At 48.7% G+C, this 27,848-nt stretch overlaps 3 protein-coding genes across 5 annotated transcripts; 2 read left to right on the top strand and 1 right to left on the bottom strand.

The window, feature by feature from the left end:
* The first annotated feature begins 184 nt into the window (after nucleotides 1-184).
* Nucleotides 185-15,835, top strand: ARPC1A (actin related protein 2/3 complex subunit 1A). Of its 2 annotated transcripts, none has more exons than XM_042798503.1 (10): nucleotides 185-339; nucleotides 3,482-3,586; nucleotides 4,176-4,280; nucleotides 6,540-6,762; nucleotides 8,455-8,562; nucleotides 11,946-12,158; nucleotides 13,301-13,376; nucleotides 13,576-13,769; nucleotides 14,479-14,569; nucleotides 15,451-15,835. In XM_042798503.1, the coding sequence occupies exons 2-10, from the start codon at nucleotides 3,523-3,525 to the stop codon at nucleotides 15,487-15,489; spliced, it is 1,113 nt and encodes a 370-aa protein (XP_042654437.1). In that variant the 5' UTR covers nucleotides 185-339; nucleotides 3,482-3,522; the 3' UTR covers nucleotides 15,490-15,835. The 2 variants fall into 2 exon arrangements, with proteins under 2 accessions (XP_042654437.1, XP_042654435.1); XM_042798501.1 differs by having other exon boundaries at nucleotides 186-339; nucleotides 3,505-3,586.
* A 107-nt stretch (nucleotides 15,836-15,942) lies between these two features.
* Nucleotides 15,943-19,582, bottom strand: LOC116960738. 2 transcript variants are annotated; one of them, XR_006165834.1, is made up of 2 exons: nucleotides 18,280-19,582; nucleotides 15,943-17,018 (listed from the first exon to the last, which is right to left on the bottom strand). XR_006165834.1 is itself a non-coding variant. In XM_042798504.1 (2 exons), exons 1-2 carry the CDS (start codon nucleotides 19,580-19,582, stop codon nucleotides 18,470-18,472), a joined length of 951 nt encoding a protein of 316 aa, XP_042654438.1. In that variant the 3' UTR covers nucleotides 17,538-18,469. The 2 variants fall into 2 exon arrangements, 1 of the variants encoding a protein (XP_042654438.1); XM_042798504.1 differs by lacking the exon at nucleotides 15,943-17,018 and having other exon boundaries at nucleotides 17,538-18,732; nucleotides 18,895-19,582.
* A 137-nt stretch (nucleotides 19,583-19,719) lies between these two features.
* Nucleotides 19,720-27,405, top strand: ARPC1B (actin related protein 2/3 complex subunit 1B). The gene is made up of 10 exons (XM_042798505.1): nucleotides 19,720-19,843; nucleotides 22,307-22,380; nucleotides 23,142-23,246; nucleotides 23,850-24,072; nucleotides 24,761-24,868; nucleotides 25,224-25,430; nucleotides 25,654-25,729; nucleotides 25,818-26,014; nucleotides 26,592-26,682; nucleotides 27,122-27,405. Exons 2-10 carry the CDS (start codon nucleotides 22,317-22,319, stop codon nucleotides 27,158-27,160), a joined length of 1,110 nt encoding a protein of 369 aa, XP_042654439.1. The 5' UTR covers nucleotides 19,720-19,843; nucleotides 22,307-22,316; the 3' UTR covers nucleotides 27,161-27,405.
* The last annotated feature ends 443 nt before the right edge of the window (nucleotides 27,406-27,848 follow it).

Here is a 27,848-nt window from a genome sequence, read left to right as displayed (position 1 = left end):
TATATTAACACCTTCCCTCCCACCCCGCCGCCGCCTTCCCTGAGGGGCACAAAGGCCTCACTGCGCATGCGCGCTCCCCACAGCCTTTGTGTGAGGCGCGGGCACGCTACCACCCACCCCTCCCGATGCGCAGGCGCAGAGGGGCTCCCCGGCGCGCCCCGGCTTCCCCCGCCCCTGCGGCGCAGGCGCAGCCCGCGGGGCGGCGCGCAGGCGCAGAGCGCGTTTCCTGGCTCCCTTGTCAGTGCCGGGGCTCGCTGCCCCCCCCCCCCCCTCCCCCCGGAGCGGAGCCGCGTTGACTGACCAGAGTCCGCGAGTCCCGCTCCGCTCCCGCCGCCTCAGGTGAGTCCGGTGTGTCCCCCGCCGCCGGGGGTGTCTGTTGGCGGCGCCGCTGGGCCGGCCTCCTGTCGCCCCGAGAGGGATGGGGGGAGCCTGCAGGCCCGCCGGTCCTGAGGGGATTGGGGGGCGGGGGGGGGGAGTCCCGGCCCGCCCCGCCCCGAGGGTCGGGGGCTCTGCCCGGCCCTGCCGCTGCACGGAGCGGGGGGCTGCGGACACCCTTCGTGAGGGCGAGGCCATGGGGGGACCCCTCAACCCCGTCGCCCTGGAGGGACGCGGCCGGGCGGGTTTCGGCGGGGCGGCCCCCCCAGCAGCGCTGGGCACCTGTGGTGACAGCGCGGGACAGGGCCGCAGCCCACAGTCCATCGCAAACCGGTCGGCTTTATAATGCTAATGGTGTCCTGTGTCGGTAGGTTTGCCAGTGAGGAGTTGCCCTCCTGGGAAGGCTGCGCTGAGTGACTTGGAAGGGACTGACAGTAGTAGGAGGCAGCCCTTAATTATAGACACTTCTTTTCCAGATGTTTGAAAGTGATGTAGGTGCTCTGAAAATAGGCAAGGATTTAAAAGATCTCTTTCTCACACACACACATGTTATCTCCACATCTGAGTCTGCGTCCTTGCTAGTTGCCTTACACCACATATTTCTCACCCCATTGAGAGATGACAGCAGCTGTGTCCTGTACTTCCTAACCTTGATCTTTTAGGTCTCCATACTGAAAGAACTCCAGCTGTACAAAGATGCAAGATTTCCTTTTTTTTTTTTTAATTCCTTTTTAAAAAAAAATTACTGAAACAGCAATAGTTACTTTGCATTTGAAAAAGAGATCAGAGGTAGCTCTGTTAAGCGCTTGGCTACCAAAGTTATCATAACAGTATCTTTCTTGTGTGAGATTCAGAGGTTGGCTTACAGGAAGGCATTGAGGGGTTTACTACACATGAATTATATCAAGAATCATAGAACCACTTGCGTTTTCTCTAGTGAAATGTGAGTTTGATTTTGTCTGTGTATTGGTAAAGAATATATATAACTGGAATACTTCTTTAAGATTTATCTTCCTGAAGAAAATAGCACTGCAACTATCAGATGACAGAAATAGTAGTGCTTTTTGAGATTATCATCTTTGAGTTTGTTACCAAACTAAAATGGAGAACAGTCGCTTGCTCCAAGTTACGGTGCTCAAGAAGCTCAATCAATGAGAAGGAATGGATCATATTGCTTGTCTAGACTGTCTTTGGGAACAGTGTGTAAAAATCACAGAACCAGAAGTCAGGATGGGACCATATCGTTTATATGCAGTGACAATCTGTAAAGAAAGTACCAGGGTTGTATTAGCAAGTGTTTCAAAATAGCTGCATTCCTTGAGAGGGGGAAGTTGGATACTTTTACATTTTATTTCAGAAAGAGTAGAAAAGGCTGAGCATTCCTTTTTGGTAGAACAATTCTTCAACTTTTCCTGTATATGGAAATGTACTGCTACTGAATGTTGGCATGTACTAAAGCAAGATCGTGGAAAAGCAATTTGCAGTTGTGTTTTGCTTATATTAACACATGGAATCTCAAATCATGGCTGTCCAAGGTCAAAGGTAACTTGGCTTATGTCAACTTTTTCACATTAATAAAAAGTAATTAATTATTTTGCTTAGGACTGCCCATATTTAATAGCTTCCTTTGGTAGAATATGATTATCAGAAGAACCATGAAAATAGTGCTGGTTAAAATGATGAACTGGAACAAAGCTGTATTTGAAGTACATTTGAAATGTAACCGTAACTTGTATTTCTTTAAAATAGCAGTGCTTGATTTCTCAAAAAAAAAAAAAAAAAAAAAAGGGAGAAAAGAAAAAGGCTCTCCAGTTACTTGTGTATCACTATATCATCTCTGTTCCAAGATTCAGCACTTTCAGCATATTTGTTAAACTAGTGGTGTGATAGTAATCGCTAAGCTCCGTAAGAGTGTACTCATCTTTCATTCACTCCTGAGTTTCTGTTGGCCTGCCATTCATTTCCTGTTTGCTTCCAAATTCCTACCTTGTCCTGGAGTCTCCACCCTCTGCTAACATGGCCATACTTGGGTATGTTGTAATTTCAGGCTCTAATGGGTGTGGATGTCTTGGAATGACATCACAGAGATACTTCTTTTTAGATGTATATGTAGGGGTAAAAAGACTTTGATCCATCAGCCAAGGATAAATTGCTATGAAAATAAGTGGAATATATGGCAGGAATCGGCGAATCCCAGTTGTATATATTGAGTTATTCACATTTTAGTTATTACAGGTGACTCTGAGTTTTTACGATGTTATCTTCCATCCGTTTATGCTGCCTTTGATACAGGATATACAATACGATAAGTATTTTAGACAATTTTGTAATTGCTGGTGAGTGTGCCTCCAATTGCAGATGTTCAGCACTGTCTCTTGTAGCAGTCATAAGTTACAGGAAAGGCTCAGTATCTAGCTTTTTAAAACAAAGTAGTTGCAACTAGAATGATTCAGCTTGTTCTTTTAATGTTTGAATGTCATGGGGGCAAGAGCCCAACTATAAACCAGTTTAGTGTTAGAATTAAATTGAAGAAATTAGTAATTAGTTAATTACTAATCTTAATAGCTTTTTCCCTAGGATATGTATAAATGGCTTTGTCAGATCATACATCAGCAGATTACAGTTACATATCAGTGTTCTGGACGCACCAGTTTAAACTTCTTGAAAAAGACAATATAAAGATTTTATTGTAGTGCTGCCCAGGAGCCTTTATACATGTCAGGATTTCAAATCAATTCCCTGAGCCATGTCCCTCAATTTTTAAATTTTTTTTTCCAGGTATTTCCATAGTAAAATTATCAGGTTTGTTAGATTTCCTAAGAGCCTGCTCTCATCTGTGAGGGTACACTAAGAAGCAAGCGTATACAGCTTTTAGGGCAATTGCAATTAGCTATAGTAAGCAGGACAGTTAAAATTCATCGTCCTACTGAAGATATCAGAGCGTATGGCAAGGGCAGCTCTTTAGTGGCCTTATTTACTGAGTACTTGTGATCTTCTGTAAGTTGTAATACTGGACTGAAACAACCTTGGTAAATGTTGAAGGCTGATTTTATTTTAATAATTATCAAATTTTGAAGTGTTTTGTTTTCAATTTTACACCTTTCAGCTTTTTCATTTTTTACAACATAGGAATATCTTTAACTCGGAATGTCTCTACATCAGTTTTTACTAGAGCCAATCACCTGCCATGCATGGAACAGAGACCGTACTCGTAAGTAATATGTTTAGTTTTAATTTTTGATTTTTTTTTTTTCAATTCCTACTTTTGCTTTGCTGTCAGTTTGTGATCTTGTAATGTTCTGAATCACGTTTAGGGAAAGTATGGTCAAATACATAGTGCTACATGTTAAATCTTCCACTTATGATCCAAAAAGCATGCATCTTCTAAATCTGAACTTTTCTAAACCCATAACTTTTCTAAACGCTGGCATATGAGTAAATCTAGTCTTACTGGTGCTCCATAAAACTTCGCCTCTTGGTCTGCAACTTGTGAGAATGACCTGGCCCTTACCTTCTTTGACCCTCCCCAAACCAGCCCTTTCTTTTTAATAGCCTAGTTTTCTGCTCTAATGTGGACTGCTATGTTCCAAATGCATTGTCTTTTGGTGTAGTATACTCATGACCGTGTTATGATTGTAATTATTCAAGATTATCCAGGGATGTTGGCCCTTTGTTCACAAAACCCATGTAATGCTCTGAAATTTGAGAACACAGGTTTTAGATTGGCAAATCTTTCCAAGTAAAGCATTTGGTATTGAAAAGCCTTCTGTACTATTGGATTGCTTTATTTCTTCTTCAAGAGATTGCCATTAGCCCTAATAATCATGAAGTTCACATCTACAAGAAGAGTGGGAACCAGTGGGTAAAGGCTCATGAGCTAAAGGAACACAATGGACACATTACAGGTAAGAGGGGATTGTGCTGTGCTAGACGTTAAGTTTGCTTGCCCCCTCTTTTCCCCAGTTGAGAATCTAAACAGGAAATCTGCAAGTGTTGAGTAAATAGATCTTTCTATAGGTTGGCATTCCCACTTACAGAGCTTTGCAGCATTTTTCTGCATGCAGTGAATGTTAGGAAGAAGATCCCTATTTAATTTTCAGACATTTTGGTAGAGTAACTGAGCCTTTCTTATCTATTGCTTATTTTTTCATGTGTAATGACATAATGAGAATAAATTTTCAGTCTACTGAAGTAATTCGGTTGTGTCACAAACTCTCCTGGTGATACATGCTGCTCCTTTTCAAGTGCTAGTATTAAAACTCCATCAAGTACATGACTGCTGCGTTGGTTTGTGGTTTCCGACAGCAATAAATATCCTTTTTTAGGGACTGTATAAAGACCTGAAGTGGTCAGTCCTGGATTTATGACAGACCATCAGTGAGCACCTTTTACTGCAGGCCCAGAGTATCTGTAGATCCACAACAAAAATGTAAGAAGAGCTGCCACGATGAGTCACAAGGTGTTATTTTTAAAATGTGATTGTCCTGTGGTAGTCTTTTTATATTTCTATTTTTTTTTTCATGGTGATATTTTTATAAGGACTTTTTTCTCCAAGGAAATGAAAGTAATTAATACAAGCACTTGCCCAAAACAGCAATATCCTTTATTCTGATCTCAGCTCACTAATGGGCAGAAATATCTGCCCAACAGCATTTTGCAGGAACTTTATTCAATTTATCTGATTCTTGCTGTCAGAGAACACAACTGTACATGCTCTTATGTGAAGAGTCGCTTGGGCTGATTTTACAAATGGCATGCTGTTCCCCAAAGACATCTCTGTGCATTTTACTTGTTAGTGTTAGAAGCCAAATATTCATGACTTGGGAAAAGAGCTCTCCCTGCTTTCCTGCATAGCGTATACCTTTGGAATACTAAATGCTGCGGTTGTTTTTGTGAAGAGTAGACTTAAACTGAGGTTAGACACAGGAGATGGACTGATCAAACCACTTGTGGTCTCTAATGGGAGTGGTTCAACTGCTGCCACTCCAGCTTCTGATCACAAGGGACAAGGTCCCTCGTCTTGACTCAGAGGTTTGTGGTGAGCCGCTTCTGTTCACTTACAGGAAGAGCATTATTCTCTCCTTTTGCTGGCTTAGTTTTCTCCTAAGCTAAAAAGCTGAAGTTGCTCTGACTCAGAAGAATGCCAGTGCTGGTGTAAGGGAGGTGGTGGGCAAAAGAAGTGAAGAGAGGTAGGATGATCCCCCTTTCAAAAGCAGTGCTAGGTTGACTTGTGTTAACTATGGTTTCAGACTACCAGCCTCTTCAAAATTGAACTTTTTAAGCATAAGTATATTTTGAAATAGACCATATATGAATAATACGGTAAAATTAGTACAAATTCTTACCATATCTTTATCCTTTTTTTAGTTTGTGTGCTTAAGGAATGTAATACTGAACACAGTTATGAAAAACCATTGAAATACGATTTTGTGGCAGGCAAGTTCAGGATTGTACTCTGTGTCTCAAAGAAGGATGCTAAAGGAAAGATGAAAAATAATGTTTCAGTAAGACCTTTCAGTTGAGAACATCCTTTGCTGCATAGGAGGGGAAAGAAGCAATGTCAGGCTTATTGGAGGCTTCGTTTTGTTCTTTGAATGTGTTATTTTTGCTTGGTAAATGTTCCTTTCTGAGTTTAAATAGGCGTGGAAAAAAATGCAAGGGTTGTATTGGTACATAAAGATTGATAACTTCTAACAAAAAAAAAAAAAAACCCAACCCTGCTATCTAAACTTTTAGATCGTGACTGTGGTCTGGCAGCGAGCAGACAGCAATGTTAGAGGCTTGTGCACAGTTCTGGAATTGCTGGGTTTCAGCTGTTGAAATGGGTCTTGCAGAAGTCGGTTTGAAGTGTGCGGGCAGACAGGCCTTGGGCGGTCTGCAGAGCTCCGCCTGTTGGGCAGCCATCAGAGCAGGCTTCCATAGCCAGCAGACTCCCTGTGGAACCTGGGAATTTGGGATCTGCAATTTTGATGAAAGCTAGAGGGACAAACTGATATCCTTAACAGTTTACAGTGGTGCCTGGAGAATAAGCGAACAAGGGGAATACAAACAACAGTAATAACTGTCTCTGTGGTAGAAGGCTGTGAGATTGGCTCTGGTTTGGCTTACTGTAAAGCAAACAGTGTATAAAGGGAAAGTTTATTAATGTGAACTCTAAATTGCAGGTATCGACTGGGCTCCCAAAAGCGATCGCATTGTAACTTGCGGTGCAGACCGTAATGCCTATGTCTGGAGTCAGAAAGACGGCGTGTGGAAACCAACCCTTGTGATCCTGAGAATTAATCGTGCAGCCACCTTTGTGAAATGGTCTCCCTTGGAGAATAAATTTGCTGTGGGAAGTGGAGCTCGACTTATATCTGTGTGCTACTTTGAATCTGAAAATGACTGGTGAGCTGTTTAATTTCCATTTATACCTTTAGCATCTGCACAGGAAAGCTAAAGCCTGGACTTTAATGGTGGTAACTAGGTTTCTATTTTCTCAATTCCTAAAATCTTCAGGAGATGTAGAGGGATAGGCCTCATCAGTTCCTTCATGGACTTTTCACATCTTAGGGAGAAGGTTCCCTCTTTTACTACTTTACTCCGGCGTAGCACCTAAAGGCCTCGGACTTAGCCTATTTTCAATTTATACATGTTGGTGTGGATGTGTTCTAGCTGACTGCCATAAACATATGTTGCTTTTCCAAAAGTGCAAGAATTTCTACAGGGTAAAAATTTCTTTACCACAACTGTATATTTGAAAAAAGAGATACGTTTCCCCATCTCTTTCTGGAATGAATGAAGAAACCTTGACTTGATTCTTACTTCTGTATAGGTTATTTTGGGCCATTTCTTGTCATTAAAGAATTCGAGTCTGTCACTTATCTCCAGGGTGGTCTATTAGAAGATGTTCGAGCTTGTTACCTACCTGTTCTGTATTCTGTCATGTATTTTTATCATAGTTTATATTTTTCAGACAGGACTATTACAAATATTTCAACCATTAACTTTTTTCTTTGGTATCTAAACTTAGTGCTTCTGATCTTTAATGGATCTGCATTTGTAGCTGCACATGTTGGAGCTACATTTACCGTATCACCTGTAGGTGAAATCAGTATATTGAGTATCTGTTATTTTGGATTGCATAAACGTGGATAAAAACACAAGAGTCTGTGCCTGCTGTGCTGTATGCAGTCTTCCATGTGGAGATGGTAAATGATACCATCTACAAAATACATTTTAAAGATTGTTTTGGACCTTTGTGCTTTCCAGCATACTCAGTTGTTAACATTTTCTCTGCCTCGCTTGTCTGCAGAAGAATCAGAACTTCATATGTTGAAGACAAGTAAATAATACGATCCTTAAAACTGCTTGTGCCTGATGGAAGTAAATTCACAGAAAAAGCACCATCATCCCAAAGGCCATCAAGTGAATAATAGATTTCATTACTATTTTCTAAATAGTTCAAACAAACTAAAACTGCTGAGACATATATGCTAATATTGATGCATTCCACATCAGGACCACTTTACACTGTACTTCAAATAATTGAGATGTATGAACTGGTCATATCAATGGCAGTTCATCCATTTACTTGTTGCGTTTTATAGTTACTGTATTATTAAACAGTAGAAAAGTCAGTAGACAAGAGAGATGACTGTAAAGCTCATTGGAGGGAGCTGGAGAGGATTTGTACTTAGTGATCTAAGAAAATAGTGCTTCTTAGCTCAAGATCACAGTCAAAACTGAGCTGTTATTCCTAGGATGTCAGGGACCAGGCAAAATTCACATTAAGGAGTTCTGTCTGATACATTATAAAAATTAGTTAGAAAGGGACTAGGACTCGGGTGAAGAGACACATATTTAAAATTAGTTTGCTTGTAGTATTTAAAATTTTAATGAAGATAACCATATAAAGCTCACAGACTGTACAAGGGAATATGAAAGATTTTGGCATAATGCGTGTTTTGCAAAAGTGATGTGTTTACTCTTTGGCAAGAGGCGATCTTTTTGAGGAATATTTAATGGATTTGGGGGAGTCTGGTAACACATTTTCATGTAAATTTTTTTTTAAATTTTTTTTTTTTTTTTTTAATTTAGGTGGGTGAGCAAACACATTAAAAAGCCCATTCGTTCCACTGTCCTTAGCCTGGACTGGCACCCCAACAATGTTTTGCTGGCTGCAGGATCCTGTGACTTCAAGTGCCGGTGAGAGAAAATAAAGCATCTGTAAATCTATTTGGATTACTGGTTCAAGTTCGTCAGTAGCATGGGCATGTTGATCATGTATTTGCGATTAGAATAGAAGATGGCTCATTGCATACTGTTGTTGTTACCAAAATAAAATATCCAGCTTGAGAAACTTTGGCTTTGCTGCTACTGCATGCAGACTTTGGACTATTAACATGCATCTGTTGAGGTTTTCATGCCTGAATTTAATGAAGTGGTGGGTTTCTTTACTAGCAGTACACAGAAGTAGTACTACTATGCATTCACTGAGTGCTAAGCTCTAGTTGTTAGGCTGAAATTAGACTAGCAGGTGCTATCTTGTAGAACACCAACACTGCTAGTTAGAATTTAAAAAGCAATATCCTAATGGTGCAGTTCCAAAATTCAGAGTAACTTGGCACTTCCAAAGGCGGTATCTCATCTTTTTCTTCCCTGAGTCACTTGTTCTCTCCCCTTTGCCTGTGCTAGCTTTAATGTTTTTGCAGCCCTGTGGTGAGCAGGGTCAAGGAGTTGATCCACCTCCATCCCAATGCAACACAACACATTTTTGAAGAGCATTAAAAAAAGGCTGGTAAAACCAGGTTGGCATGTGAGATGGATGGCGTAGTCTTTAAAACTGGTTGTGAAATTACATCATGAGGGATAGGGTCCTGCACGTTGCTCTGTGCTGAGTGATTGGGGTCACTGCAGTGAAGTCTCCATGGGGAACTATCTGCAGAGTGGTTGACTTTAATTCATATTTTACTTAATCACTTGTACCTTGAATAATAATGAAAGCTTCTTTTCTTAAATTCTTTATGTAATAGGGCAATTTTTAAGCTTCAAAGTGTGTACTAAAAATGACTAAGAAGGAGTGGGAGGGGGAAGTGCAACCGACTATTACATTCCTTATTTCAGAATGAAACCCATGCATCTAAATTCTATCCTTTGATACCTTTTTATGTAAGGAGAGACATTAAATGGAAGCTGGGAAGAAGAGGAGAGTTGTCTCGCTTTCCTACCTTATCTCCAGTTTTAATTAGATAAACTATACATGTTCACTTCCTTTCACAAAAAATGTGATGTGAAACATGCTCATTCATTTTCCAGAACCAGATGCTTTTCACATGTGGAAATTTTTTCATGTGTGTTCATAAAGCATCTTGGCATGAGGTCAGCTGATCTACCTGTCTATATATCTGTCACTTTGGACTTGGGCTCTTTTGTCTCCAGGCTTTGTTCAGTGCTTGCTATGCACGTTGCAACCCTGGTTATCTCCTCTTTCCTGTTTTGGTTGAAAAGTTAATTTGCATAATTTTCTGTTCAGAGTGATTTTTTTTTTTTTTTTTTTTTTTTTTAATTTTGGACAAAAGTCAAGGTGTGGCTCAGTCAATTCCTAGGAGCATTCTCCAGAAGACTTGCTTAGTCTTTTGTTTCCCATCAGAAAACTCCTGTCCTGCATCTTACCTCTCTGAAAATGGAGAACATTTAAAAAAAAATAAATCTTGGTTTAAAACATTTGGGAAACTTTCTGTTCTTCCTTAACATTGTACTTCAGGATGAATAATTTTAATGATTTTGCTGCTTTTATCATAGAAATCTCCATATAGAAACATTAAATAAAGGAAAAATAGTGGAGATTGGTACTGAGTTTATGTTTCTATTTCTTCCCCAAACCCATGAAAGAATAATCTCTTTGGTAAATGATGAATGCAGATCTCTAGAATGCCAATTCAAGGGAATGTTCAGTTACATATTAAAGATAATAACGATATCTGGGCCTGAAGTAGGCATCTGTTCTGGTAGGTGGTTCTGAAGAAATTATGAAACGGATCTACCAGAGCCACTGCCAACTAATAAGCAGCAAAGTGGGAGACATTTTGGAAAAAGAATGGAGGGCAGAAGAGGCTCCAGGTTGATAGGTATTCAGCAGAGGGTTTTTTGGTGGCTGGCCTAGATGAGCTCCTCTTTACGTTTGTCTTTAGAAATATATATATAGCTAACAGCAGTGCATAGGTGTGAATTTTATATTCTTGCTGGAACAATATTGCTATGGGAATGAAAGTCATTTCCCAATGTTCTTTGAAGGCTGGGGCCTTCAAGCTGAGATGATTTTGGTTTTAAAAGAGAGGAAGACTTTAGTAAGGGGAAAATACTTTTTTTTTTTTTTTTTAAAGTTACCTTCAAGGTCTTTTACTTACCACTTGGAAATGATTTTTCTGACTTGTGTCAAAGTCTGCTGCTTTAAACATCTTGTCCTATTTCCATACATTAAAAGAACCATTCTTTTAGATGCCTCTGTAAAATTAAGTTTGTTGAAGGATTATCATTAGATTATATTTCAACTGATAGAGCCAAATGTAAATTCATACTTAATTCTCTGAAAATCTGTACCTAATATAGCTGCAGTTAAATCCTTCTTGTTCCAAATGATAAGCTTTATTTGAATAAGCTGAACATAGGCACCATTTGAAGTGCATACCCCACACATGTAAAGGATTTTAAAAACTGAGATCAGGGAGCAATGTTTCCTTAAACTCACTATAAAATAATTCCTTTTTGTGTTTGACTGCAACCATGAATATTTGATCACGGTTTTTCATTTATACGGAAATGCTTCTTTGGTAGTAGTGTGGTGTAGCTCGCTTGCTCCTCCCGTTCAGTGGACTCTAATCCTATGTTTGTGACGTCCCAGTAACTTCCATGGTAACAGTCAAGAACACCATATTGTGGCATGTCTGAATCATGCAGAAGGAATTTGATGAAAGGGGGAGGCTTTCTATTTAAACATATCTTGAAAATTGTAGTGCTGGGAAAAAAACCTATAAAAACATTGTGGTATTTCAGGTTTTCAAGGCATTCTTTCAGTAATAAGCCAGAATAAGGTGGCTCAGAGCCCCTTTGCTGGCATTTGAACATCAGTTTTCTTTCTTTGAAATCCTGCTAAAAGGCAAATTCTTAAAAAGTGGGTAATTTTGTAGGTGTATGTATTAGCTTCTAATTATACAGTGCAATTTGTATTTTTTCTCTAACTGAAGAATTGACTCTCAGAGTTATTAGCACTGCAAAAGGATGAAAGGGAAATCTTAGCACAGTGGAAAATGCAGTGACAGTGTATGCTTTTGTGCCATCTTCTAGGAAGAAAAAAAGGAGTTACAAGGACAGCATTTATGGGAAACCTATATGCATTACACCCTTTGTACTATTGCTTTTCCTCGGTATACTGAAGCTTCCCAGCCACTGGTGGCTGCTTCTTTAAAGATACCGTAGTATTTTATTTTGGTAGAACTGGGATGCATCTATTTGCTTCCAATGTGAAATGTACGTGCAGCTCCCAGGAGGTTTTTTCCGTCTTTGTTCATGCTGGAATCTTTTACTTGCAGGGTGTTTTCTGCTTACATTAAGGAAGTGGATGAAAAACCAGCCAGTACACCATGGGGCTCGAAAATGCCTTTTGGGCAGCTGATGTCAGAATTTGGGGGTGCTGGAAGTGGCGGATGGGTGCACAGTGTCAGTTTTTCTGCCAGCGGTAACCGCCTAGCCTGGGTCAGTCATGACAGTACTGTGTCAGTTGCTGATGCCTCAAAAAATATGATGTAAGTATGCTCTTTCTGTTAGTTCTTAGCTTTTTGACAGAGAAGGAAGCAGTATGTGGAATATTGTGCTTGCAACAATGAGAGCTGTGACTGCTGTTTCCAGTTCTGATGATTTTACCGTAGATTCCAGGAGTCTTTGAGGTCTATACAAATAAGGTAGATTCTTAGAATTTTAGATTATATCATTTAAATTTCTTATAAGAATTCTTCAGTGAGGGTATAGTCAATTTACTTTGGGGTGGGGAAGAAGGCATTTGAAAAAAAAAGAAAAAAAGTTCCACTCTAGTGATTGGGGAAACAATATTTCCTTGTAAATGAATTCAAGAGAATCCAGAAACGTGCTCACTCTGTAACTACTAAGACCCTATGTTCAACGAGGATTTGTAAAAGAAGTTGTTCGTTTAATGAAATGTTAATTCCAACCACTATCCTCAAGACACTGCTGCTGCAAGGTTTCAACTTACACCTTCCAATCCAACAAAATATTTTATTAACAGTTCCTCCTTCTGCTCCTCATTTTGATCTGAAACTTTTCTTTGTCCATGGCTTTCTAGCCAAGGAGGAAGAGATTCCCCATATGTTTTGATACAGAGATCTCTGGTGGATCATCCAGGCATTGCTGTGCTTCATTTTGAATTATGGTTCTTATGGCTACAGCTGTATAAGTACCTGGCTGGGGATATCATTAAGTATCAAGTGTTCTAATATTCATTTCTTATTTATTATAAAATCACAAAAGTTGACTTAATTTAACATACAGGCTTTTTCCTCCTGAAAAAAATGATGTCAAGCACTAAAACTTCAAGTGTTTCTTATATGCAAATGAAATTAATAGCTTCATCAATTTAATACCCCTTTTCTGGGGGTATTCTTTTTAAACGCTTGCCACTGCTTACACACAATACTGGATAATTTCAGCCTTTCACCTGGAATACTTCATGTTTGTTATAGATCTTCCAGGACGCTCTCATTAGGTTAAAACTTTTTATTCCAAATTAAAACCTTCTGGTATCACCTCAGGACAACTGAGCTACACTGACTTCTTTTCCAATAATCCTTGTGTGGGATCGGTCTCTATTTTTTGTTGGAGCCAAAGATGAGAGGTTTCAATTAAGTCCTCTAACAAATGTTCTTGTGTTCAGGGTTTCGCAGCTGAAAACAGAGTTCCTCCCACTCCTGAGTGTGTCGTTTGTCTCTGAGAACAGTGTGGTGGCAGCTGTAAGTGTCTATTATTTTCTCCTTGTAGAGTGTTGTAGTGTTTTGGAGAGGGAAAACCAGCATACATTACAAAGTTAATGATAAGCAAGCTCTTCATAGTGTCAGTCTTTACATTTCTGCAGTTAACAGCGACAGAAAAACAAAACGGTGATTACGTTGCTTATGTTTCCTGACATGTTTTCATGATGTTTGGTTGCAGGGCCATGACTGCTGCCCGATGCTTTTTAACTGTGATGACCGTGGCTTGCTGACCTTCGTTTCCAAACTAGACATTCCAAAACAGAGCATCCAACGCAATATTTCTGCTATGGAACGCTTCCGAAACATGGATAAAAGAGCCACTACAGAAGATCGTAACACTACCCTGGAGACACTGCACCAAAACAGTATAACGTGAGTGTCTTGACTGCCAATATGAGGGGAAGGAACATTCTCCTCGTCACTTGAGTTTCCCAGGGTGTACTGCAAACCTGTGAGAGCTCAGATTTGCTAGATCAGATGGGTTTAGCTGGTATCTCATTTTCATTTTAGTCTGTCACTAACAGCTGTCTTAATTCTGGGACTTACTTGGAAGCTGGTAAAGCTAATCATTAACATGGCATGCGTGCTACTGCTGTTTGCTCATGTCTAATGTGTTCTGTAATTTGAACACAGTTTATCTTATCAAATATGTAGATGGTTCACAAGACTGTGCAAAATCTAGTCAGCAAACTTCACCTGAAACAGGAATTCACATACCAGCTTCCTATTTCAGATGTTATTTCCATGTGTATTTAATCATCAAAAGGATTGATTCAGATTAATCAAGTAAAATATCCTTGCATGTAAAAAAGTATATGAGCGCAGAGGATGATAACATTTCTGAAGCAATTTGTCTTTATTCAAGGAAAATGTTTAGGCTACAGTCACCAAGCGATAAAAGAGCTTTCAACATCCTTTTTCTTTGCTTATTTTTCTGAAGCATTGTACCAAAAATCTAGCATAAGCTCTGCTATACTCATGTCTCCCTTTGAGAGAGTAGGAGTTGAATTCAGCCCAAATTCCCCAGCTTTTTGGCTCTCTGGAATGGGTGTCTGTGTTACAGCTATCACTCTGTTTTCAGCCAAGTGTCTATTTATGAGATAGACAAACGAGATTGTCGTAAATTCTGCACCACCGGCATTGATGGAGCAATGACCATCTGGGATTTCAAGGTATGCTTTTACTACCATGTTTATGTGAGCTGGGTGCGGTGGTGGGGTTTTTTGATCTCTAGCATCAACTTCTGGGGCTCAGCCCTAACACAGGTTTCACTAGCAGTAGGAAATCCAGACTGCAATATTCAAGACTATTGGTGAACTCCGTAAGGAAGACAGATCCAAGATTCAGCGTAAATGCAGATATACTTTGTTTAGCAGATGGTGCTAATCCAGACTTAGTTTTTTAATGGAATCGCTTGATATCCCTGTAGGGATGAATCCCACTAATTTTTTCCTTCTCTGACTTCTACCTCAGCCACAATCAGGCTGGAATGATCATTGGTGTGACATGGCCCACTGCCTCTTCTTGCTCCCATCCCCTTGGACTCTGCTCACTGTCTTTCTGCAGAACATGGCCCTGCCTTCTCATAATTAACTTCCCAAAGTAGTAAGAACTTACCCCAAACAGAAAATAGAGTAAGCACTGTATTGCAAACCCTGAAAGGATGTAATAATGCAAGCGCTTGCTTTGCTGGGGACTGGCCAACAGAGGTCTCTGCTGGCCTCCCCAGGCTGCTGAGAGCTGTGCACTGCCTTTTAGGAAAAGACTAGTTTGTGTTCTGTAATGCCAGAAAGCTCTGGTGGGGACAGGAGCCAAATAAAAAAATCCAGGTGATATATAAGTTGTTTTAATGCAATTTCAGGGGAAGGGGTGGAATCATTGGTCTAGATATGCATGAAATGACGTGGCCAGAGTGGTCTCTGACCCTTGAATGAGAGTCTGATCTCAAGTTTTCAGGATGGTTTACTCATTTTTCTTAGCATCAGCATTTACACGGAGGTATTTAACACAGGATGCTGTAGCATATTGTGATTAAGATTCTCTCTCTTTCAAGACCTTAGAGTCTTCTATTCAAGGTCTACGAATCATGTAAAGATGGATTTCCATCATCTAGCAGGACAAACTGCTTGACAGAATGCAGCTCCCACATCTGCACAAACCCCAAAAGGGAGGAGGAAGGTGGAATATTTGGAAACACTGAGAAAATACAGCTTGGCAGATTTTCTTTTGAATCTAAATTTGGTGAATTGTGTTGGTTTGAAAATCAGCTGTGATTGTTCTTTTTTATTTTTTTTTTGGTTGGTTGTTTCATTCCATTCTTTACCAAAGCTGCTCCTTAAGTAGTTTATTGCAGGAAGTTATGAATCACTAACTTAAAAGGGGAATTTTATGTAAATTGTCTGCTAGAAATAATAATAATAAAAACAAAGAAAAACTGAGTCTTTGTTTTGATGCTCATTAGCAGGGATTAGAAAAGGGATGTTAAGGGAATTCACTCTGAGAGAGTGGGAAAACCCAGTCCTGGTATTTTATGGCTTTAAAACAGGAAAAGTTCATCTTAACAGAAGGTTTCTTAAAGTTAGTAGATGAAGACCTGGACTTCTGATGATCTCAATGTGAAGATTCAGCTGGGCTTCCTTCAGGGGAATTGTCCCTTTGAGGCGATGATTTTAGAGGGTGAATGATTTTGTCCTACTACTCTTAATTCCGTCAGCCTAGTATTTAATCCAGTAATAGCAGCAAATTAACATGAATGTCTCTTATTGTCTGTTTAGTGGCTCATAGTTTTGCAAAGGTGAATGACCAGAATTATTTGTAGTTACCTTTTAGGATTCATACAAAGGCTTCTCAGAGCGCAGTACCTAGGATACGGGGTGAAAGGCTGCGTGCGGAAAGTGAGGCAAAAATCTGCTGAGCCAGATTTGAGGAGGACAAATGAAAAGCAAATCACTTTCTGAGTGCATGAGGCTACCCAGGCCTGCGTGTTGTGTTAGAGCCGAGTGCTCAGCCTATAAAATTCTGTGTTTATGACGACTGGTGGAGAAATGAAGCACAGTTATGAGAGCTACCAGCGGGGTCTGGCTTCTGTGCAGATCTTTTTTCTCCAGACGACTGTACCTTTGGAAGTTCAGTTCTGAGCCTCGGTAACTCGCGGAGGCATTTGCACGTAACTTCCTTTATTCATGTGGTCTAGTTACTCTTAACTGTATTGCTGCCTTGAGGCCAAGGCAGGCTGTGCTCTGGAGGGGGTTATCTGGCTCGCAGCATTGCTTTACAAGGTTTAAGACTGTCATTTCTGTTGAAAATGCAGAAGTTGCCTTTAAAAAAACCCCAATGACTAAATTTACCACTTCCTCTGGAACCAGGGTTGCTTCATACACAGCTCATTTCTAGCTCTGAGTGACTGAAAAGGGAGGGTGGAGGATAAGCTCACAAAGCTGACAACTGCTGCTGTTCTGCTGCAAGTGAACTGTGTCCATCGCTGAGCTGGGTCATTTTCAGGTGCGACGTTGGTTGTGTGCAGAGACTGAACTGGTTTTCCAGTTCCTTCAGGTTTTCTTGTGTCTCCCACCTTCCTCCCCTGGTGGCAGTCAAGTGTGGCTTTGCAATTTCCTCTCCCTTCTAAACATAAAATAATGCCTGTTTAACTGGAATTCTTGCAGTCTAGTGACCTGATGTGTACCATGACTTGTGGTGGGGTCGGGTTTATTAGCTGGAATACAATGCTGAAGGAGTTAAGTGTCTTCTGGATTGAAGTGACCCCGCCAGCTTTGGCGGATGGGCAGGGGAGCATGGGTTTGGCTTTGTCCACCTCCATACTGTTATTTGCATGTATCTAACAGACAGTAATGATTTTGTTTCTGGAGTCACTTTGGAAAGTGTGGTGGTTTATTTCCAAAAAGAATTTAAAAAAAAAAAAAAAAAAAAGGATTATAAAATACACGGTCCAAGGATGGGAAAAAAAATCATCTAATGAGAGAGCGGAGAAAATGGATTTCTAAATGTTTATGCTGCCTTTTTCTGTGTGAAAAAGCTGGAGAAAGTAAAATGAGCCCATCTGCTCCAAAAAGCCAACAAACTGAGGTTTGAGGAAACTGCTGTAGGTCACTGTCCTGAGAGAAATACGTACGCTGAAAAATCTGAGATTAAAACCAGATTGGAGATATTTATAATAGAAAAGGACTGAACAAGGGCGATATAAACAACCATCGCTCAAGGCATAATTCAATTTCAGCCGGCCCCGGGTGCGGGGGGAGCCCTGCGCCTCGGTCACCACCCGGCAGCGGGGGCCCGTGTGTCCAGCGTGGGTGACAATTCACGAGTGTGTTTAGAGCCGGGCTCCCAGCACGTGCCCTGGGGAGCGATGCTTGCGCTGAAGCTCATGGCTGCAGCCTGAATGACGGGACCCCTTGGCTGGCTGTGCTCGATGGTACCGGCTCACGGGATGTTGGGGGGGGGGGGGCGAGAAATGGGGCTCTGAGCAAGCAGGGGTGCTGGGGGCTGTTCCCTGGATCCTGCCTGAAAAACTCCCCAGGCTCTAAAGGGAAAGAAGCTGCAGGATCACTGCCGCTTCGCATCCCCTCTGCCCCACCTCCGAGGAAAAGCCCCGCAAAAAACCGTCCCGGTGTCCCGTGGGATAGTTCCTGAGCCTTGCGAGACGTGCTGGCATAGATGCGGGAGGATCTTTCCGCTTCAGAAAACGGCAGCAAAAGCAGGTGAAAGGATTTAGCCAAACCTTGCCTTGGATCTGGCAAGAGACCAGAAGCGCTGCGGCAACGCGACGGGCGCTGCGGAGCCGCTCTGCAGGCAGCGCTGGGGCGACGCTCTCCTCTCCCGACCCTTAAGGACAGACCCCGAGTCCTGCTGCAGAATTTAAACTGACCTGTCCTTCGTCCACATCCCCGCCTGGGAGGGATCTGCTGCGGAGGGATGGTCTGTCCCGCGTTCCTCCTGTCCCACACGGATGAGAGCTGCGCGTCTTGGTGCAGGAGGCGGTTGGGGGGGGGACACCTGGAAAGCCTGAGCCCCCCTGGTGAAGAGCGGAGGCAGAGAATCTCGTAGCCAAAGGAGAACTAGAGAAAATAGGCAGGCAGCAGGAAAAACTTCAAAAAAAAAAAAAAAAAAAACAACCCTGCAGCTTTCAGCTGTGTGGTGAGCTGATGTCCCTTTGGCTGCATTTGAGGGTGAGGCCGGACGCTGCAACGGCAAAATCTCGCTGCTCCCGAGTGGGCCTTTTCCCACCGTGGGGATTCACTCCTGACCGAAGTCACAGAGACTCGCCACCCTCGGGGGACACCTTGGGATCTCTGCGTGGCTGCTGGGATCACGGCAACGCCTGTGAAGGGAAGCGTGGCTGATGCACTTGAGGACCGAGGGAGCCGTGAGCCAACCCCCCCCCCCCCCCCCCCACGCCACCCTGCAGAGCCTCGATCCACAGCTGACCCCTCACGCGGGGATTTTTGCTGCGGCTCAACAAATACAAGCTTATTATACCCACATCCTGCAGCTGAGAAGTCCCCTCGGGGCTCTGTCCTCCCTGATGAGCTGCTGTCCAGCTTCCGTGGGGGAGGGCAGGGGTGAGTGCCTTCCTCCACGCGTGACTCTGCAGCCACCTTGCAGCAGGGGAGCGAGAAGCTGAAGCCCAGCTTTCCTTCCCGGTGCTTCCAGGGGGAGTTGAGCTGATTGGAGTTACCCAGCCTGGCTGGGAACGGGATGAAAATTAGTTGCTCTGAAGCAGGAGGGGGAAAAAAAAAAAAAAAAAAAAAAAATCCCAAAACCAGAGGGTAGGTGGGAGTACACACCCACAGCAGCCTGCTTGGACTTTTGGCCCCAGTGGGCTGCAGGAACTGTTCAGGGCGGCTGGATCCAGGGTCCTGCTGAGCTGTGGATCCCCCCCCCCCAGCCGTGGGAGGCGATGCCCCTGCGTGTCTCGCCCTGGGTGGGCTCCGAGCGCAGCTGCTGCCTGTTGCGGGGCCCCCCTGCTGCACCCACCCACCCACCCAAACCCAACCCCCCCCCCCCCAAACACAGCGGGGACCGGAGGGGCGAGCGGAGCGCAACCCTCCTGCTGCCGGAGGGAGAGGAGAGGAGCAGGGATCCTTCCTCTCCGCTCCCCCCAGCTCCATCCTTCCCCGGGGGGGCGAGTTGCCCACGTCCCACCGAGCAGCGGGGGCTGCCGGGAGCATCCCGGGGCCGGTGGCCCGTCCACGCGTGGCGATGGCGGAGAGGCCTGGCTCGACGGGCGAGGCAGGGGCAGGGCGGCCGCCGAGCTGCTTTGCGCTCCCCCAACGCCCACGTAAGGAAGTGGTTGCATTTCTCAGAGAGGAAAAGGGAAGTCGGGCTGCCTCGGCGGGGCAGCCAGCAGCTCCCGCCGCTCGCTCGGGGCTGCGGTTCGTGTCGACTGCCCAGAGTCCATGAACTAACCCCGGCCTGCGCTGCCCGGCAAGGTAAGGAGCGTGGGAGGCAGCTCCGCCACCCCAGCGAGGAGCTGGATCTGTCCCGAGGTGGGGGGGCTGCGGCCATCACCTCTTCCCCCTGCTCACACCCAGCTGGAGGGGAGGTGGGGACCCCCTGGCCGGGGCTGCTTTGGGGTCCGAGGGGGGTGCAGGCAGCGCTTTGCCGCTCGTTGGTTTTCTTCTCGCTGCATTTCAGGCTTTCCCTCCCCCCCCCCACTCTCTCCTCCCACCCCCTTCAAGATTTGGCAGCAAGTTTGAGTTTTATTCTCTTGCCGGAGGCCTGGCAGCTCTGGGGTGCTGGAAAGGGTCCCCCGGGGGGGGGGTGTTGGTGTTGGCAGAGCCAGAGCTGTCTGTAATCTGCCTGCCTCTCCTCCTCGGGCATCAACTGCCTCGGGCTTTGCCCGGTGCGAGGAAGAGGAGGGTCAGAGCTGCCCTCCGTCTGCACTGGGGCAGCAACATGTGTCCTGTCCCCCCCAGGGCCAGGCTGGCTCCTGGGGTACCCCACACCCACACTGGGGGACCAAGGATGGGGGTCCCCCAACCTGGCTGGCAGGAGCAGAGGGGGCTGACACCCTGCAGCTGCCCTGGGGAGCAGAGGGGGTGCCGGGGGCTCGATGGTGCAGGGGGACCAGGCCACCACGGTGGTGGCCGGGGACAACTTCATGGGGGGTCCCACACGGCTCCCGGTGGGACCGTCACCGCGTCCCGGCAGCAGCGGCTGCAAACCCTCGTCCTGCTGCCCCACCAAACTCAGCAAAAACGAAAATACAGCTCCTCTGGCACGTGGCTTCCTCCCCGGGACCGGGAGGAGCCCCCAGCGCTCGGCTCCTGCCAAGGTTTGGTTATCTCCTCCAAGGATGTTTCCGAACCGCTCGGGGCTGGCGGGGGAGATAACAGAGCTGCCCAATCCCACCCTGTCCGGCCTTCTGAAAATGCCCATTTCCCTCCCTCGAGACCCTCTGTGTTGAGCAGGCGGGTGGCCACGGCCCCTTTGATGCTCTTCGGTGCTGGGCAAGGGTCTGTCGAGCTGCCCATGGGTCACCCCATGTTTCATCCTCAGGGTGGGAGCACAGCTCAGCCCCTGGGGCATCAGCAGGGAACTGGCCATAAACCAGCTGCTGGGGGAAACGGAACATAAACCGCTGCAGGGAGCAACCGGAGCCCCAACGGCCGAGCAGCCCGTGGGGGACTGCTTCCGCTCCCCGGCACGGTGGCCAAGCGGCAGCGGTTTTGTGCCCTCCCGTGGGCCACCCCGTGCTGAACCCCGGCAGGATCGGTGCGGCTGGGGCTGGGCAGCCTCCTGCTCAGCCATACCCGTGTCCCTGGCCCGTGGGATCGGGTGTTTCGGCAGGGGCTCGGCCGTGGGGTGCGTGACAGCAGGGTTTGTGCCGTGCATCGGCGTTGGGATTTCTTTGCGTGCAAAAGGCAGGTGATGGAGCTCCACAGATTTTTTTTCTCTTCACCAGCCCAGAGGCAGAGGTTTGCTAGGAGGGACTTTTTTTCCTTCCCCCTGTACCGTTTTTAGCTGCCAAAGAAAACGGGCAGTGTTCAGGGAGTTCCCAAAATAGCTGAGAGGCAAACTGTGAGTAATCCCAGTCTGTCACGCCCTGGCGAGGTGTTTCCCTATATCCGTGCGTTCTCTCGGTCGGATGGCTGAGGGGCTGCACCGCTGCTCCGAGCCCTTCCTGGTCCCACGGCACCCGGAGGGGGTTTGTCCCCTGGCACCGGAGCGGCCGGTGGGCACTGGTGGGAGAATTGGGAGCTCAGCCAGGGAAAGGGATTAGTCACTGGCTCACTGGGGATGGGAGTACACCCATGGGGCTTTGGCTCTTCCTAAATGAGAGGTGGGGAAGGAGCAAATGGATCCAGCCCCGTGGGGCTGGTGGGAGCCACCGAAGGGAGGGGATGCTGCCCCACAGATGCATGTGAGGCTGGTGGTGCTGGCACCCGGGTCCCTGTCTGTCTGTCCAGCTCCTGCCCACCGAATTCCAGCCAGCCAGGGCAGGATGGAGGTACGGTTTGGAAGTCCCTGGAAGCGGTCCCTGCTTCCCACCTGGCCATGGGACACCCATGTGGCCCCTTGCTATGGGGTGCCTGGCCACGGGGCACCCACCTGTGGGCATCTTGGCCATGGGCACTCAACTGGCACCCAGCCACGGGACACTGGGCGTAGGGTGCCCAGCTGTGGGGCAGCACCGTGGGGAACGTCTCCTCCAGCTCCGTCTGGGCTCTCCCTCACCCCCCTGCCCCCAAGCTTGAGCAGCCTCTGAGCTTGGAAATCCTCAGGGAAACCCCCTCCTCAGTGGAGGGGGGATGCTGTGGGCCGCAACGTGGGGCTGATCCCAGTGGGAGGGATCGTTTGGTGGGGCTGGGAGCTGGGGGTCCCACTGTGGGCTTGTCGCTGTGGGGTCAGCATCTCCTCACGGCTGTGGGGGGGTCTCACCCCGTCCCCAGCTCGCAAGCCATGGCCTACCACAGCTTCCTCCTGGAGCCCATCAGCTGCCACGCTTGGAACAAGGACCGGACCCGTAAGTACAGCTGGGACACCCCCTCCCCAAATCCCCAGGGACGGCCTGAAGCACCGGCTGTGCCGACTGAACATCCCTGCAGTGGGTGATGCTCCCCTGGACGGGGCAGAGCTGGCTTGGGGCCGGGTTTGGGGCCGCAAGCCCTGCCACGGACAGATTTTGGGGCCGGGATAGCGCATGTCCCCTGCATCCCCTTGGCAGAGCCCAGTGCAGGAGGTGCCAGCACAGCATCCAGCCCCCCAGGCACCACGGCAGCCGGTGCGGGGAGGGACGGATGAAGGGCAGGGAGGAGAGGAGAGCAGAGCAGAGCAGGGTGATTCACGGCCGATGGCATTTCCCGGCCCCGGCGCGGGGGATGTGGGAGAGAACAAAAAGTGCTTTCTCTGCTGCAGCCGGCGTGCCAGGCAGGCGGGGCAGGATGGAGCTGGATGGGAGCTGAGCACCCGCAGCCGTCCCGGCCCGGCCCATCCCACCAGCCCCACGGGACCACACGCTGGGGAAGGGAGGATGCTGGGCTGTCGGGTCTGGGGGGGGAGGTTTTCCCTTTTTCAGTTTGCAAGAGCCGGACCAGCTTCGGGGCAGCGTGGGGCTGGGGGGCTTGGTGGGACTGCACCCTGCAGATGGGGCTCAGTGGGGTCCCACCGTGCCCCACTGAGCCTGGAGCACAGGAAGGGGCAAGTGGATGCTGGCTGGCTCCGCTCCCCCCCGGCAGAGCCCATGACCCACAGGAGGGCTTTGCCCTGGCTGCTCTCACCCCGCAGAGATCGCTCTCTGCCCCAACAACCACGAGGTCCACATCTACCGCAAGGACGGGGCCAAGTGGAGCAAAGTCCACGAGCTGAAGGAACACAACGGGCAGGTGACGGGTGAGTCCTGGCTGATGGAGAGGACGGGGACATGGCTGTGGGGTGGCCCTGCCCCACAACGGGTCCCAGCCTCATTTGGTGGCACTGGCAGCTTCTGGACAAGGGTTGGGCAGTGGGTGGAGGAGAGGGAACAGGTTGTGTGTCTGTCTCCTGGCCCTAATCTAGCAAGTCAGAAGGCACCCAGGAGTGGGATGGATGGGATGGGAGAGATGGAGAGGGGTGGGGAGGAATGGGATGGGGTCAGGTGAGAGGGATGGGTTGGGGAGGAGGGGTGAGATGGGATGGATGGATGGATGGATGGATGGATGGATGGATGGATGAATGGATGGATGGATGGATTGGATGGATGGATGGGAAGGGATGGAGAGATGGGGTGAGATGGGTTTGGATGGAGTGGGATGGGGTGGGAGGGACGGGAAGGGATGAGGTGAGATGGTGTGGATGGTTTGGGATGGGATGATTTGGGATGGATGTGGGAGTAGGGCAAAGAGGGACTCTGGAGCAGAGACCACCCAGAAAAGCTCTGCCTTCAAATGGCCTCCAGTCCTGAGTGAGCCGTCCCCACGGCTCCCTGGGCCACCATCACCCCCTTCTGCTTTCCAGGCATCGACTGGGCCCCTGAGAGCAACCGCCTGGTGACGTGCGGGACCGACCGCAACGCCTACGTCTGGACCCTGAAGGGCAACGTCTGGAAACCCACCCTGGTCATCCTACGGATCAACCGGGCTGCCCGCTGCGTCAAGTGGTCCCCCAAGGAGAACAAGTTCGCCGTGGGCAGCGGCTCCCGACTCATCTCCATCTGCTATTTCGAGCAGGAGAACGACTGGTGAGGCTCTGCTGGGTCTGTCCTGGGGGTGATGGAGGGGAGAAAGATGGAGGGGAGGTAGAGAAGAGATGGATGGATGGATGGATGGATGGATGGATGGATGGATGGATGGATGGATGGATGGATGGATGGATGGATGGATGGATGGATGGATGGATGGATGGATGGATGGGTGGATGAATGGGTGGATGGATGGGTGGGTGGATGGGTGGATGGATGGATGGGTGGGTGGATGGATGGATGGATGGATGGATGGATGGATGGATGGATGGATGGATGGATGGATGGATGGATGGGTGGATGGATGGATGGGTGGATGGATGGATGGGTGGGTGGGTGGGTGGATGGGTGGATGGGTGGGTGGGTGGGTGGGTGGGTGGGTGGGTGGGTGGATGGATGGGGAGATGGAAGGGAGATGGATTGGGAGATAGGAGACCGGACGAGTTGGAGGTGAGATAGGAGGAGATGTGGGAGACAGAGGAGCTGGAGGAGGAGGTGGGGACAGATGGGGAGATGGAGGGAGGTACTCCCCATGCCCAAGCTGCTACTGTGGGTTGGGGGGGCACAGGGCAGCTCCTGAGGTGCTTGGAGCTCTGACCACCCTCAGCCAGCGCCCCCCCCCAAAAGCTCAGCAGGGCTCCCAGGGGTGGGGATGCTCCCCCACTGACGCCAACCGCTCTCCGCGCAGGTGGGTTTGCAAGCACATCAAGAAGCCCATCCGCTCCACGGTGCTCAGCCTCGACTGGCACCCCAACAACGTCCTCCTGGCTGCAGGCTCCTGCGACTTCAAGTGCCGGTGAGGATCTGAGGGGGGTGGACAACTGGGGAGGCCTGAGGTGGGGGGACCCCCCAAGGATGGGTTTGGGTGCCACCTTGGTGCAGCAGAGAGATATATGGGGCAGCCCAGTGGCTTGGCTTGCCACTGGGACAGGTTTCACCCCACCAGTTGCTGCTGGGAGCTGGAGACAGGGTGCAGGGGCGATGTGGGGAGGGCTGGGGGGTGCCCTGAGGCTCATCCCAGCATTGCAACACCCAGCAGGGCACCCCATGGGCTCTGGCAGGGAAACTGAGGCACGCAAGGGGGCAGGGATTGGAGGCAGCGCCAGTGCTCTGTCTGGGGACACGTGGCAGGGTTCCTTCCTTCCTCCCAGGATCTTCTCAGCTTACATCAAGGAGGTGGAGGAGCGGCCCAGCCCCACGCCGTGGGGCTCCAAGATGCCCTTCGGGGAGCTGATGTTCGAGTCGAGCAGCAGCTGCGGGTGGGTTCACAGCATCTGCTTCTCGGCCAGCGGCGCCCGCGTAGCCTGGGTGAGCCACGACAGCACCCTCTGCCTCGCCGATGCCAACAAGAAGATGGCGTAAGCAGGGCTGGGGAGAGGGGCTGGAGGGGGGTGTGTGTGTGTGTGTTTGACCCCAAAACCGCCCCAGGGCTGGAGACACCGGGGTTGGGTTGGGCCAAACACAGGCGGCGTGTCTTCGCCTCGCAGTCTTGCGGCTTCCACCTATGTCACGAGCGGTGCCAGTCTCAGCGCAGAGAGGCTGGAGCTCAGCTCGCTGCTGACGCCCTGCCCTCCCCCGTAGGGTCGCCTCCCTCTGCACCGAGACCCTGCCCCTCCTGGCCGTCACCTTCATCACCGAAAACAGTCTGGTGGCCGCGGTGAGTCCGGGCTGGGGACGCAGGGTGGGTGGGCACCGCGCTGGGAGCCGGCGGGAAGGTGCTGAGCAGGGGTGGCCTGGTTCTGCAGGGCCACGACTGCTACCCGATGCTGTTCACCTACGAGGAGAGCCAGGGCGCGCTGACCTTCGGGGGGAAGCTGGACGTCCCCAAGCAGAGCTCCCAGCGCGGCCTCACCGCCCGTGAGCGCTTCCAGAACCTGGATAAGAAAGCGAGCTCGGACACTGCCAACGCCACGCTGGACACCCTGCACAAGAACAGCATCAGGCGTGTACTGGGGAGCTGGGCGAGGGGGTGGAGGGAGGGACAGGCTTCGCTGGGTCACCCCGGGGGGGCTGGTCACTGAGAATCACCTGGCTGTGTCTGGCCTGGGAGCTGGGACAGCCCTGGAGCGTCCCTGGGCATCCCTGAATGTGGGTAGGGGGGAGATGGAGGGGTCCAGCGTCAGGAGCTGGGGCATCCCTGGGTATCTCTGAGCATCCCTGCAGGTGGGGGGGGGGGGGGGGGAGATGGAGAGGTCCAGCTCTGGGAGCTGGCACAGCCCCGGAGCACCCCTGGGACATCTCTACATGTTGGGGGGATGGGGGGGTGGGGAGTGGAGATGGAGGGGTCCAGCTTCAGGAGCTGGAGCATCCCTAGAGCATCCCTGAACCTGGGTGGGAGAGACGGAGCGGTCCAGCCCCGGGAGCTGCCACAGCCCTGGAGCATCTCTGAGCATCCCAGAATGTGGGTGGAGGAGCCAAAGGGACCCAGCCCCACTCCCACTCACCGGCTACCGGGCAGCCCCAAGGGCTCGGCAGGGATTTGGAGCTGACTCCCCCGCCGGCCTCTTTGCTCCCCGCAGCCAGATCTCGGTGCTGGCGGGCGGGAAGGCCAACTGCTCTCAGTTCTGCACCACGGGGATGGACGGCGGCATGAGCATCTGGGACGTCAAGGTAAGGTGTCCCCACGGTGCCGTGGTCCCCTGAAGAACCCTCATTAACCAACAGCTCTAATTGCAATCCCTCAACCTGCTGCTGCGCAGCTCTTTGCGGCGGTGCCAGGGCCCAGCCTGCCCACGGGGGTCCCACGGTCCTGGGTGGGGGACACCCCCCCTGGGTGGCACTTTCACAGCTCACCCTCGGAGCGGAGGGGGGGTTGATGCCGGCCTTGCGCAGGGAGCCAGCACCCTCTCCTGGCTTCGGCTTTATCCGCGTGGCTTGAAAAATGAGTCAAAACCAGCCAAAGTTGGGATCTCCTCCCCGTGGGGATGGGTTGGCACCCCAGGGCCCAGCTTCCCCGCTGAGCTGTGCCCCCCCTCTCCGCTCCCCAACCGCCTCCAGTCGCCTTGGAAAGCAAAAAGCTGATGACGAGTGACCTCCCGTTTCGTTTTAGAGCCTGGAGTCGGCTCTGAAGGATCTCAAGATCAAATGAAGGAGCCACCCGGGAAGGGCGTCCCGGGATGCCAGCCTGCCCCCCCGGTGCTGCCTGCTTTCCCCCGCCAGCCCCCGCGCCGCGCGAGCCGGCCACGATGCCACCCGTGCGCTTCCCCGGCTGCCAGCCAGCCCCGGCGGCTGCTCTGACAATTTTTTTTTACTATTTTTGTTACCATTCTACCCGATGCTGGTCATACATCGCTTAAAGAAATAAAAAATAAAGTAAGGATGTTCCTGTATAAATTCTTTTTTTTTTTTTTTGGCCTTTTTTTTTTTTAAAAATCAAATTCAACATGAACATGTGTGTGGTCGGAGCATATCACGGCCGCTGTGCCTTATCTCCCCACGGGTGGTCACATCTGTTCTGCCACAAGCTCTGAGGATGAATGGGGACCGTGCGCACAAGGGGAATGTCACCTCCCCATTCCCCAATTCACCACGATTTCGAAACAGGATTGGTACTAGAGAAAAGGTAGTGGTGAGGACGGAGGTGGCGTGGCCTGACATGGCAGGCTTCCCAGCTTGCTCCCAGCACCAAGCTCCTCCTGGACACCAGTCAAATCCCATCAGGTGTGCAATTTCACACCCTGGGAGCCAGCTCCAAAACCTTGGGCTGCTGAACCAATCCCGCCCCTTTCCAGCCCGTTATCTCAGGCAATTTTGATCAGAGCACCTCCGACTTCCAC

Source organism: Tyto alba, unplaced genomic scaffold (assembly GCF_018691265.1).
Source record: "Tyto alba isolate M040663 unplaced genomic scaffold, T.alba_DEE_v4.0 Super-Scaffold_28, whole genome shotgun sequence".
Classification (NCBI taxonomy): domain Eukaryota; kingdom Metazoa; phylum Chordata; class Aves; order Strigiformes; family Tytonidae; genus Tyto; species Tyto alba.
The sequence above is the reverse complement of the archived record's forward strand: the minus strand, read 5'-3'. Positions and strand labels throughout refer to the sequence as shown.

Bases quoted from the DNA above. Each gene is read 5' to 3' on its own strand.
- ARPC1A (XM_042798503.1), top strand. From the start codon at position 3,523: ATGTCTCTACATCAGTTTTTACTAGAGCCAATCACCTGCCATGCATGG. The intron at 13,377-13,575 runs GTAAGTGTCTAT...GTTTGGTTGCAG, and splicing joins AGAACAGTGTGGTGGCAGCT to GGCCATGACTGCTGCCCGAT. The intron at 14,570-15,450 runs GTATGCTTTTAC...CTCTCTTTCAAG, and splicing joins TGACCATCTGGGATTTCAAG to ACCTTAGAGTCTTCTATTCA.
- LOC116960738 (XM_042798504.1), bottom strand. From the start codon at position 19,582: ATGCTCCCGGCAGCCCCCGCTGCTCGGTGGGACGTGGGCAACTCGCCC. The intron at 18,733-18,894 runs GTGGGTATAATA...TTCCCTTCACAG, and splicing joins GGACTTCTCAGCTGCAGGAT to GCGTTGCCGTGATCCCAGCA.
- ARPC1B (XM_042798505.1), top strand. From the start codon at position 22,317: ATGGCCTACCACAGCTTCCTCCTGGAGCCCATCAGCTGCCACGCTTGG. The intron at 25,730-25,817 runs GTGAGTCCGGGC...CTGGTTCTGCAG, and splicing joins AAAACAGTCTGGTGGCCGCG to GGCCACGACTGCTACCCGAT. The intron at 26,015-26,591 runs GCGTGTACTGGG...TGCTCCCCGCAG, and splicing joins CTGCACAAGAACAGCATCAG to CCAGATCTCGGTGCTGGCGG.